This window comes from Lepidochelys kempii, chromosome 5 (genome assembly GCF_965140285.1).
Source record: "Lepidochelys kempii isolate rLepKem1 chromosome 5, rLepKem1.hap1, whole genome shotgun sequence".
Taxonomy (NCBI): Eukaryota; Metazoa; Chordata; order Testudines; family Cheloniidae; genus Lepidochelys; species Lepidochelys kempii.
In genome coordinates, this window is record NC_136384.1 from 16,897,858 (window position 1) to 16,909,499 (window position 11,642).

General features: G+C 44.1%; 1 protein-coding gene across 6 annotated transcripts; it reads left to right on the top strand.

Annotated features, from left to right (window-relative positions):
- The first annotated feature begins 1,550 nt into the window (after positions 1-1,550).
- On the top strand, positions 1,551-10,868 carry ELAC1 (elaC ribonuclease Z 1). 6 transcript variants are annotated; one of them, XM_073343553.1, is made up of 4 exons: positions 1,551-1,616; positions 4,860-5,081; positions 7,919-8,386; positions 10,112-10,868. In XM_073343553.1, exons 2-4 carry the CDS (start codon positions 4,925-4,927, stop codon positions 10,579-10,581), a joined length of 1,095 nt encoding a protein of 364 aa, XP_073199654.1. In that variant the 5' UTR covers positions 1,551-1,616; positions 4,860-4,924; the 3' UTR covers positions 10,582-10,868. The 6 variants fall into 6 exon arrangements, with proteins under 6 accessions (XP_073199654.1, XP_073199652.1, XP_073199653.1 ...); XM_073343551.1 differs by lacking the exon at positions 1,551-1,616 and adding an exon at positions 1,625-2,142; XM_073343552.1 differs by lacking the exon at positions 1,551-1,616 and adding an exon at positions 1,625-2,131.
- Positions 10,869-11,642: the final 774 nt, after the last annotated feature.

The window sequence follows — 11,642 nt, forward strand, 5'->3', positions numbered from 1 at the left end:
AACTGGTTAGTTATATGATGGTAAACTCCACCTTTTTGGCAATAAAGACAAAGCCTGAAAGTGGCTGAAAGTTTGGCTGTCACAGCAGTCCTATGGTACTCAGCTATTCCTGCAGCTCTCAGGATGCTCTCCACACAGCGCTAAGGGGGCATTGCTGTTCCTATTAGGGCTGTCTGAATGCTCCCAGCCCTTCCCATGGGTCATTACAAATCCCCACGGATTTCACTGGGGGCACAATGAGGCCTGGTGTTCACAGCCAACACTGGGGGCTGCAGCTCAGCCCTCGGGTTTTTGAAAATGATGAAGGTGGATAAAGGATCAAATCCTACGGTGGGGAAGTTTATTTCAGTGTCAGAACCTGCCCTTGCCCCAGCCATCCACCCCTCTACCTCAGTCACTGACCCTCTGTGCCACTCCCCACCACTGCGCCCCATCGCCCCATCCCAGTCGCTGAGCCCCTCCGCCACCCCACTGGCTGACCCTCGCCGTCACACACCACACCAACCCAGTGACCCCCACCGCCACCCCTGCCCCTCTCCACCATCACACCCCACTTGCTGACCCTCCCCATCCCTCTCCATCACCCCACCCCACCCGCTGACCCTCCCCGCCCCCTCCATCACCCCAACCCAGTCACTGACACCCACCCCCGTCGCTGAGCCCCTCCGCCACCCCACTCGCTGACCCTCGCCGTCACACACCACACCAACCCAGTCAGTGACCCCCACCGCCACCCCTGCCCCTCTCCACCATCACACCCCACTTGCTGACCCTCCCCATCCCTCTCCATCACCCCACCCCACCCGCTGACCCTCCCCGCCCCCTCCATCACCCCAACCCAGTCACTGACACCCACCCCCGTCGCTGAGCCCCTCCGCCACCCCACTCGCTGACCCTCGCCGTCACACACCACACCAACCCAGTCAGTGACCCCCACCGCCACCCCCGCCCCTCTCCACCATCACACCCCACTTGCTGACCCTCCCCATCCCTCTCCATCACCCCACCCCACCCGCTGACCCTCCCCGCCCCCTCCATCACCCCAACCCAGTCACTGACACCCACCCCCGTCGCTGAGCCCCTCCGCCACCCCACTCGCTGACCCTCGCCGTCACACACCACACCAACCCAGTCAGTGACCCCCACCGCCACCCCCGCCCCTCTCCACCATCACACCCCACTTGCTGACCCTCCCCATCCCTCTCCATCACCCCACCCCACCCGCTGACCCTCCCCGCCCCCTCCATCACCCCAACCCAGTCACTGACACCCACCCCCGTCGCTGAGCCCCTCCGCCACCCCACTCGCTGACCCTCCCCGCCCCCTCCATCACCCCACCAGCGTCACTGACCCCCCCCCCTCCGCCCCCGACCCCCACCGTCGCTCCGACTCCATTGGCTGACGCCCGCTGCCACCCCCACGACCCTCTGCGTCACCCCTTCCCCAACCCCAGTCGCTGGGGCCCCTTTCACCTCCCCGCTCCTCGCCCCGTGGGCTGACTGGGCCCCTGAGGCACCAGCCCGCCAGCGCGACCGCGGCCCCGCCCCGCAGGCCCCGCCCCCGGCCCCGCCTCCTCGGCGGCGGCGCTTCCTCCCGGCGCGCGGCGGGGCAGGAAGGTAGGAGGCCCGGCGGGCGGGGCAGCGTTTCCCGGGCTCCCTCCGCCCCGGGACGTGGCGCGGCGCGTGGCCCCTGCGGCCTCCTCGGAAAGGCCCCGGCTGTAGGGGCCGCGAGCAGCTGGGTCTCTGCGGCCCGCGAGACGGGCCTGGGGAGCGCAGGCCCCCTCCCGCGCGGGCCGGGAACCCCTGCAGCGGCCCCGCTGCCAGGCGTGGGGAAGGCCGGGCCCGCCAGCGGCTGCTCGGGGGCTGGCGCGTCATGGCGGGGTGCGAAGAAGGCTGAGCCCGCTGGGGCGGGGTCCTCTAGGGCAACCCATTCATCGAAGTGCGTGAGAGAGACTGGAGCTGCTGAGGCAGCCCAGGTGTCAGGGGGTGCGTAGGAGGCTGGGCCCGCCGGGGCTGGCCCCTCCTCGCGGGGTGCGTAGGAGGCTGGGCCCGCTAGGGCTTTCTCTGGGGCGGGCCCTTCATCTCGCAGTGCGAAGAGGACTGGTGCTGGTAGACACTAGACACTAGCCTTAGTAAGCCTATGGTAAGGAGTGTGGGAGGTGGCCCAGAGTAGGGAAGAGGGTTCGGTATGGAGGTGAGGGCTCTAGGGTGGAGCTGAGGATGAGGGGTTCAGGGTACAGGAAGGGGCTCAGGGCTGGGGCAGAGGGTTGGGATGTAGGGGGTGAGGGCTCTGGTTGGGGGTGGGGACTCTGGAGTGGGGCCAGGGATGAGGAGTTTTGAGGTGCAGGCAGGCTCCCCCTGGGCTGGGCCAGAGGATTCCCCCCAGACCTCTTCCCGCTGGCAGTAGCTAGTTCCGGGGAAAGGGCCTCTCTCTTCCTTAGCATGGAGACCTGAGGGCAAAGGTCCTTCTCTCCCTGTCAGCAGCAGCGAGCTCGGGGGCCAGGGGAGAGGCCTGCAGCAGCCCTGCTAGCCCCAACTTGCTTCCCTCCCCAGTTCCCACCCACCTGCTACCTCTTTCTTCTCCCAGGTCCTTGCTGCATAGGCCTTTAGAGCTGCTGTGCAGCAACAATCATTATCATTTGAATCAGCAAGGCGACCTAGTGCCTGACTTGCCACCACCCTGTACCGGGTCGTGACCTGTACTTTGAGAAACGCTGCTATAAGTCATAGGAGCATAAGACTGGAAGGGACCTCCTGGGTCATCGAGTCCAGTCATCTGCTATCACAAGTTACCCCATTGTGTATTCCCATTCATAAACTTATCAAGCTTCATCTTAAAACTAGTTAGGGTATTTGCCTCTCTGTGCCTGTTGGAAGGTTGTTCCAAACCTCAGTCCTCTGATGACTAGAAACCTTCTCATTTCCAGCCTAAACTTATTCATGGTCCGTTTATGGTTCAGGTAGTGAATTTAACATCCTCTTTCCCAAAAGTGACATGAGATCTCTAATGAATACTGGTTGCTAGAACTCTGATTTTATATCGTATCTCAAAATATGTGCTGTACAATATTGGACTGATTTAAACACCTAAGCACATAATTACTGAACATGTTACTGGGGTAGTACCTTGAAGAGGGGTGGGGGAGTGCAATTTGTTCCCATTGAAGTCAATGGCAAAAACCCATTTGAACTTCAACAACTGTATTGGGCTCTTACCTCAACATAGAAGTTATTGATCATCTGGACATGCCTACATTGTTAAAAAAGAATGTAGCCCTTTGTGTATTTATAGTTGCTATTATATACAAAGCAATTTTTTATTTCTGACTTCTCTGGAGCTATAGTACTTTTATTTCAACAAGGTAACTGATAGCGTAATCAGATTCAGATTAATAACATGCTATCTTCTACCATCCTGCAGGGAATCCTGTTAATATGGTGAGGTAATGGACTATTGAACTGAAATGGAGAGAATCGTTATAGCCCATTAGGAAATAATGGTTCATTTCTTTTGATATAACTAAATGTGGTTGGCTGTATGGGTATTTTATTTTAATACCTTTTGAAGTAGCTTTAATGGCAGGCAGATTAGATTTCCTTTCCTCCCTCACCCCTCCCTAGGGCAAAGACTTAATTATTGAAATACTCAAAATTTGTATTGTTTACAAGGCTGTGGAAATGTCTGAAAATAAATTTTGAAAATTAAGTTTTTAAATTACTAACTTAAGAATGCAAATATGCAACATAAAGCATGAATACAATTTACAATATTCTGCTAACAGTCTCTGGACTGCTTTTAATGGAACATGCAAATGGCACATACACTCAGATCACATATATAAACATAAGACAACTTCCTTCTGACAGTGTAAAGGAGAAACAAACAAAACCAACTTATGACAACTATTTGTACAAAATACTGCTGCTAAAACAGCTGTGTCAAACAGCTCACCCACTCAACGTTGTCATATGGCTTGCATACCATTTAAAGATTTTGTAGAATCTCTGCTTTCATTTTAAAACCAACATCTACACTAGAAATGCTTCAGCAGCACAGCTATATCTGTAGCACTTCAGTGTAGACATTACCTGCACTGACAGGAGGGATTCTCCTACTGGCATAGGTAATCCACCTCCCCGAGTGCTGATAGCTAGGGCCTGGTCTACATTAGAAAATAGGTCGGTTTAACTGTGTCAGTCGGGGGTGTGAAAAATCCACACCCTTGAGGGGCATTGTTAGGCTGACCTAAAATCCCTGTTGACCGTAGCTACTGCCTCTCAAGGAGGTGTATTGCCTATGCCCAAGAGAGAATCCCCTCCCATCAGCATTGGTAGTGTCTATACTGAAGCACTACAGTGGCTCGGCTGTGCTGCTGTCACGTTTTAAGTGTAAACAAGCCTGTTGACCTAACGGTAGGGATTAGGTGGGCTTAACTACACCCTGCAGAGATATGGATTTTTCACACCCTAACTGACACCAACTTAACTTTTTAACGTAGACCAAGCCCAAATAGATTTCTAGCCATCATTGTTGCTAAGAGATTCTTCTCTTCCAAATGCAAAGTGAGCATAAACCAATGTGTTGTCTTTCTGACAATGAGACTGTCCTTCCAATTGATATTGAAGGGGACAATAAGGTTTGCTACTAAATAAAAGCCATATTCTACCCTTCATCTTTGTGCAGACCTCATTAACATCACTGGGAGATATGTTGTGAATTGGAAAGGGCAGTCCTAAATTTATACCCCAGTCCATGCACAACATTAAAAAATGTAATTTGACCCAGGCAGTAGAATGAGTTTGACACCCCTTATTTAAAGCAAAGCCACAACTAGTTATTGTTTTTTTTCCCCTCTGCAGAGTAAGCACGTGCAATAGACTTACAGTGATATATTTGTTTTGGGTGGTACTCTGACTTGGGCATAATGTCCATGGATATAACTTTTCTGGGAACGGGCTCAGCATATCCATCTCCAACAAGAGGAGCTTCAGCTTTAGTCGTTCGTAGTGAAGGAGAATGCTGGTTATTTGATTGTGGCGAGGGAACTCAAACACAATTTATGAAAAGCCATCTTAAAGCAGGTCAGTGCAATTGAAAGTTGTTATCTTGAGAGAGAAAAATCTTCATACAGTCCAAATGAAATACCTTTCCTATTCAGGCTCACATAGTCTGAAGACCTCTGTAAATAAGAGTGAACATCTCTAATTACTGTATTTTCGGTGGGACCATTTGAACTTGCTATGATATTCTCCTTTATCACCCTTTGTTGCAGAATTGTTCTCCAGAACATAAGCTTTAATCTAATACAAGCTTCTAGCCTTCATGATTATAATTTCCAAAAATGAACTAAATTTAAATCTATGCACTGCCATATTCTGAGTCTGCAGGCAGCTTGAAACAATAGCTTGACGTGTGAATGGTCCCATTCACTTTAATGGGGTGTTCAGAAAGCTACAGATATTGGTGGACATGTCAACATTAACGTTAATTATTTCATGACCACTTAAAATTATTTGCTGTTATATCTGCTTATCCCAAAACACTCCCAGTACCTGTGCAAGTTCCAAAAACCCTAACTGCTTTCTACCTAGCTGCCAAAGTATTCACCTTTCCCTTGTGACTTTTACAGTGCAGTTGTGTTGTCCATACCAAAAACTATGGCATATCAAAAACTGTATAAGGGGTTAGCATGGAACTGAATTTAATATCAAAACAAATAAACACTGAGTGTGCTGCTGATTGTACATTATTTGTTTTCATGTTTGTTTAAGTAAAAACGAAATCTTAGCAGTTGCATAGGCTCATCACTAGATGGGGATGGTAAAATTATTGATATTGCAGAAAAGTGTTCAGTAAATATTTCTGTTCTATATTTGGAAAGAAGCAGGATGAGATATTCCTACCACATAAAAATGAAGTTCTTTCCAGTCTGTTAGTAGCTATGAGGATGATAGATATTATCTATTAGTGATAAACATTTTTAAATTAGCAGGCCTGGATAACTTGCACCTAAAAGTCCTAAAAGAGTTGGCTGAGGGTCTATGTACTGTTAACATTAATTTTTAATATATCTTAGAATACTGGGGAAATTACAGAAGACTTGAAAAGTGCTCATGTTGTGCCAGTATTCAAAAAGGAGAAGTGGGATGACATGAATATCACTATAGGCTGATTAGCCCACTATCAATGTCAGACAAAATAATCAAAAAGTTGATGGGATTCAATTAATAAAGAGTTTAAGGATGGGAATATAATTAATGCCATTCAGGATAGTTTTATGGAAGTTAGGTCTTTTCAGATAATCTTAGTTTATTCTTTGAAATTACGAATTTGGTTGGCAAATGTGACTGCATATATGTAATATACTTAGGTATTTGACTTAATACCATGGTACTTTCTGATTAAGAATAACTAGTAATATACAATATCAAGAGAGCACAAGTTAAGTGGATTAAGAGCTGCCTGACGCATCTCAAAAAGCAGCTATCAATGGGGGATCATCATTGAACGGGGGTATTTTAGTGGGGTCCCACAGGAATCAATCCTAGGCCCAATGCTATTCAAGGCTTTCATCAGTGAAGTGAAAATTATATATAAAATCACTGCTGAGAATCAGCACATTATAACAAAGTGGTCAGTGATGAGGACACGGTAGTCAGAGAGAGCAGTCTGGATTGCTTGGTAAGCAGGGTCCATTCAGGCAAAATGCATTTTACAGCCAAATGCAAAGTTATACATCTAGGAATGCAGAATGGGGGACTGTATCCTGGAAAGCCAGTTACTCTGAAAATGAGTTATTGGTCATAGTAGACAAGCAATGCAACATAAGCTCCCCGTTCAATTCTGTGGAAAAAGGGCTAATGCAATCCTTTCATGTATAAATGGGAGTAATGAGTGGGAGTAGGGATGCAATTTTTTTAAAACCTCTGTATTTGACATTGGTGAGAGCAATGCTGGAATATTGTGTCCAGGTTTGATATTGACACTTTAAATAAAATGTTGAAAAATTGCTGAGAGTACAGAAAAAAGCTACAAAAATTATTTGAGGGCTGGAGAAAATACCTTACAGTGAGATCTAAAGAGCTGTGTAGTTTATCTACAAGAAGATTAATCTATAGGTACCTTCACAACAGGAAGAAAATACCGGGTAGTAAAGGGCCCTTTAATCTAGCAAAGAAAGGTATATAACAAGAACCAGTGGCTGGAAACTGAAGCCAAAGTAGAAAGAAGGCGCAAATTAACAGGGAGGGTGATTAACCATTTGAACAAACCACCAAGGGAATTGATGAATTACTCATTTCCTGAAGTTTTCAGATCAAGATTGTAAACCTTTCTGGAACATACGCATTAGACAAACACAAGTTATTGGGCTCAATTCATGGGTAATTGGGAGTGACCTGTGATAAAACAGAAGGTCAGACTAGATGAATGTTTGGAATGAACTAGAAACTAGAACAAAGGCAGAAGTTCACCCAGTAGTTCTCACTGACCCACAGTCGTCATGTGGTATGACAAAGTGCAGCCCCCATCCCCAACTTGTTTGCATTTTAATGCAGCAAAGATCACCATATTAGTCAATTTTTCTTAGTTTCTTTGCTCTTAAAATATATTTTGATCTAAACTTTCAATCACACAAACCTTTGGGAAAAAATGGCTTCTCAACCAAAACAAAAAAAGTGACATATGTAATTTTGGTTCACATTTTTCAAATTTTCATTGAAAAAATAAAAAGTGAAAAAAATTTCAATTAAAAAACGTCACTTCTTGGTTTGGTTTTGGTTTTAAAAAAATTGGGAACTAATTTTTTTGTAAATTTCCCACAAAATAATTGAATTTTTCAACCCGTTCTAATTTTGCAGCTGTGAGTGTAATTGTCATTCAGCACACTTACTATGGTGTCTTTTTGTTTTAATCAAAGGTAGAATTACTAAGATATTCATAACTCATCTTCATGGGGACCATTTTTTTGGTCTTCCTGGTCTCCTGTGCACAATTAGTCTTCAGAGTAGTTCTACTACAAGCAAGCAACCTGTTGATATCTATGGACCATTAGGACTACGAAACTTCATTTGCAGAACTCTGGAACTCTCCCACTCGCAACTTCTCTTTCCATATGTGGTTCATGAACTGGTACCTACACCAGATCAGTGCCCTGCAGAAGAATTTAAAGAACTGTCTTATGTTGACAGAGATGAAGTCTCTTCCAAAGAAGTGCAAGGGAGAACGCTCCATCTGGATCATGTAGAAAACTCCTACACACTGGTCAACAATCAGCAATTTGTTATGAAAGCATTTCGATTATTTCACCGTATTCCTTCCTTTGGATTTTTAGTGGAGGAGAAGCAGCGGACTGGTAAACTCAATGCACAGAAGCTAAAAGGCCTTGGTAATTAGCTTCATTTATTTTTTCCTTTAATTCTTATGACTTGTGGATATTACTTTGTTTCTTAAAATCTATTCATGAATGTCCTTATGATGTAATTGATATACATTAAAGTCATAATAGAACTGTATGATTAACTACATTTCGTATATGCTTACATTAACTGCCAAATGCCTTATTAGAATTTCTAAGGCATCTATTATGATAGTGTGTAAGCAAGAGTGTTACAATATAACTGTTGAAAATGGATCCATCAATAGGTGATGGATATTCAAGTATACACAGTGTTCCGGCTGACAGCTGATTCACATTTCCAGGAATTGTAACAAAATTATATTCTTCACTAATAGCCAGAGTGTCTTCTGAAAACTTCTGCAAGGAAGCTTACTGAATCAGAACAGTGTGCATCTGTCTGTAATACATTCTGAAATGGGACACTTTATTCTTCACAAGAAAAGGAAAGTTTGATATTCTAGAACTTATTTTTTCCATACAAATGCATACTAGTTTGATCATTAGAGGGGTAAAAACCAAGCTCCCCTTTCTAGCACATTTATTAAGGGCTTACATGAGAAAGAGATCATAAAACTGGCTGTAGAGTGTATTTGGGGGGATGTATCAGCTTCAAAATACACAACTTAAAATCTGTTAGTAGAGCCTCTTACTAAAATTAAAAGATTTTGTTCTCTTGGAGTATGAAATAAGTAAACTATTAGTTTTTGTAAGTCATGGATCTACAATATTGGTGCTACACCACCGGCTTTTGAACAGACTCTTTGAAATACCCTTTAGTGTGCCAGACCTCAAGAGGTCTCTCTCTTCCTTCAGCATACGCCACACAGCCTCACTGATGAACTTCTGGGGCTTCAGCACTCTTGCTTCACACCATTGAGTTCTAATCAGTGAGTCCAACTGAGATACACTTCTGGTTAGAGACATGTACGCTCTTCAGGGACTAATGCACCTGAGCTGGTATTTGCAGTGACACCCCAACAGTGTTTTCAAAAGCAAAGTAGGATTTATTAGTCAGCTGAACACAGCATTGGAAGTCCTTAGGTTAGCATAGAGAAATAAATGTTAAAGAATAGTCCATTCTGGTGAAGCCATAATTCACCAGCCATGCTGTAGTGAACTCCATTTTCAGGCACTATCTCTCTCTGATTTACTTAGTAAGTTCCCCAGTAGTGAGCTAGCTTCCTCCAAACCCAGAAGACCACATTTTATTCCCTGATGGACACGTCTGTCCTTTTTTATTCTCCAGGCAGGGCCATGCTGAGTTCAGAGCCTCACTGCTGGAGCTTGGGTTCCTCTTCAGCTTCCCTGCTGAGAGGAAGTGATTGTTCAATCATTGGTACTACCTATTGTCTCTCTGGACTCTCTCTGTTGATCTGGATCAGTTTCAACCAGTTCCTTAATGACTATTCATTCTACCCAGACAGTGAGGTGATACATGCTTATGTCTCCTGTGTTGGTGCAAGAGCAACGTTTAACCTTTTTGCTCCCACTGGGTAGCAATGCAATGATAGAGAGAAACTGAGGTGCACATAGGATTCATAAAAATATTAAAGAAAATTCCCACTTTGCCATACCCTAATACTTAATTTGTAAGAAAACCATGCCTTAAGAATAGGTTAAATGTAAAATTTGTCAGATACTGCATTGAAATATGAGCAGTGTTTATTTTCAAAACACTAAAACTAACCAGACACTTTTGACTTAACTTTCTAGGAGTTCAGCCAGGTCCTATATATGGGAAACTGAAGAATGGTGTTACAGTTGTCTTAGAAAATGGAGTAACCATTTCTCCTTCAGATGTCTTGGATGAGCCTATTCCTGGAAGAAAAATTTGTATTTTAGGTGACTGTTCAGGTGTGGTTGGAGATGGAGGAATGAAACTCTGTTACGAAGCAGATGTGTTAGTTCATGAAGCCACATTGGATGACACCCAAATGGACAAAGCCAAAGAGCATGGTCATAGCACTCCAAAAATGGCAGCTGAGTTTGCAAAGTTGTGTAAGGTTAAGAAACTGGTTCTGACTCACTTCAGTCAGAGGTATAAACCAGCTGGTCAGATTGGAGAAGGAGATATTGATGTCACGGAACTGAAGAGACAAGCTGAATCAGCGTTAAATGGTCAAGAAGTAACTTTAGCTGAGGATTTTATGACAATAGAAATTCCAGGGAAAAAGCAGAAGTAGCATCTAGCTCGATAATACCACATAAATTAGCTTGCTGTTGGACTGTGAGTTTACAGGTAGGGCTTCAGGTATCCAAATTGGTTCCTCAGTTTCCCGATGAAGAAAGAGGTTGAATTGCTAAGGTGACATGCTCAGTTGCTAGAGAATGACTAAGTGCTGGATTTACTTGCTATAGAGTTTTAAGGCTCAACTCTGTAAGATGCTGAGTGCCTCAGCAACTTTAATGGCAGTTGAAAGTGTTCCACACCTATGAGAAATGGGCCATTATAGAATGGTATTGCTGTTAACTTGCCTAGGAAGAAGGGAGATGGAAAAGCAGATTACTAGTCAAACTCACTGCCTTAAGTGAATATGTGTGCAGCTACCTAAGCAAGGGGGAGAAATAAACTCATTCTTAGGTTTATATAAATACAAGTATTCAAACATATGGAGACAAAGCAAAATATTTATTGATCATTTAAACACTTAGCTGCAAATCTAAATAACTTTATTTTACAAGTATATGGAACGCCTTTAACTTATCTTTTTGGAATTTAAGTGTTTAGGTGATTGATACAGGTATTTAGCCAAACAATCTGGAAAACTTAACTGTATAGGCAGAAATCTTCCGAACACTAGACACTTTTATTAGAACTTCAGATTCTCTCGTCTTAAGTCTTAAAATAGAACTTTGCATTCTTTGCCTCTTATTTACAATCCTTTGTAAATCTTAGTGGCATATCAAAGTAGATATTTTTTAACTTCTCAACCTCTCATGAGCTTTTGTATAAAATATTTTCAATAATTATTAACATGATTTTATGTAAAAGGAATATTGCATAAACAAACTAATAAAGTATTGATAACTATGCCACGTTTTGTAAATTACTCTCATCACTAATGTACAGAAATACTACAAATTAATATGCTTACTGTATTTCATAGAACCATAAGATTAGAAGAGACTGCAAGGGTCTGGTCTAACTCCCTGCAGGATTTATTGTGTCTGTTTGACTATACCTGACATCTGTTTGCTTGAAGAGATCACTAATATCAATGAAAATTCACCACTCAGATAAATG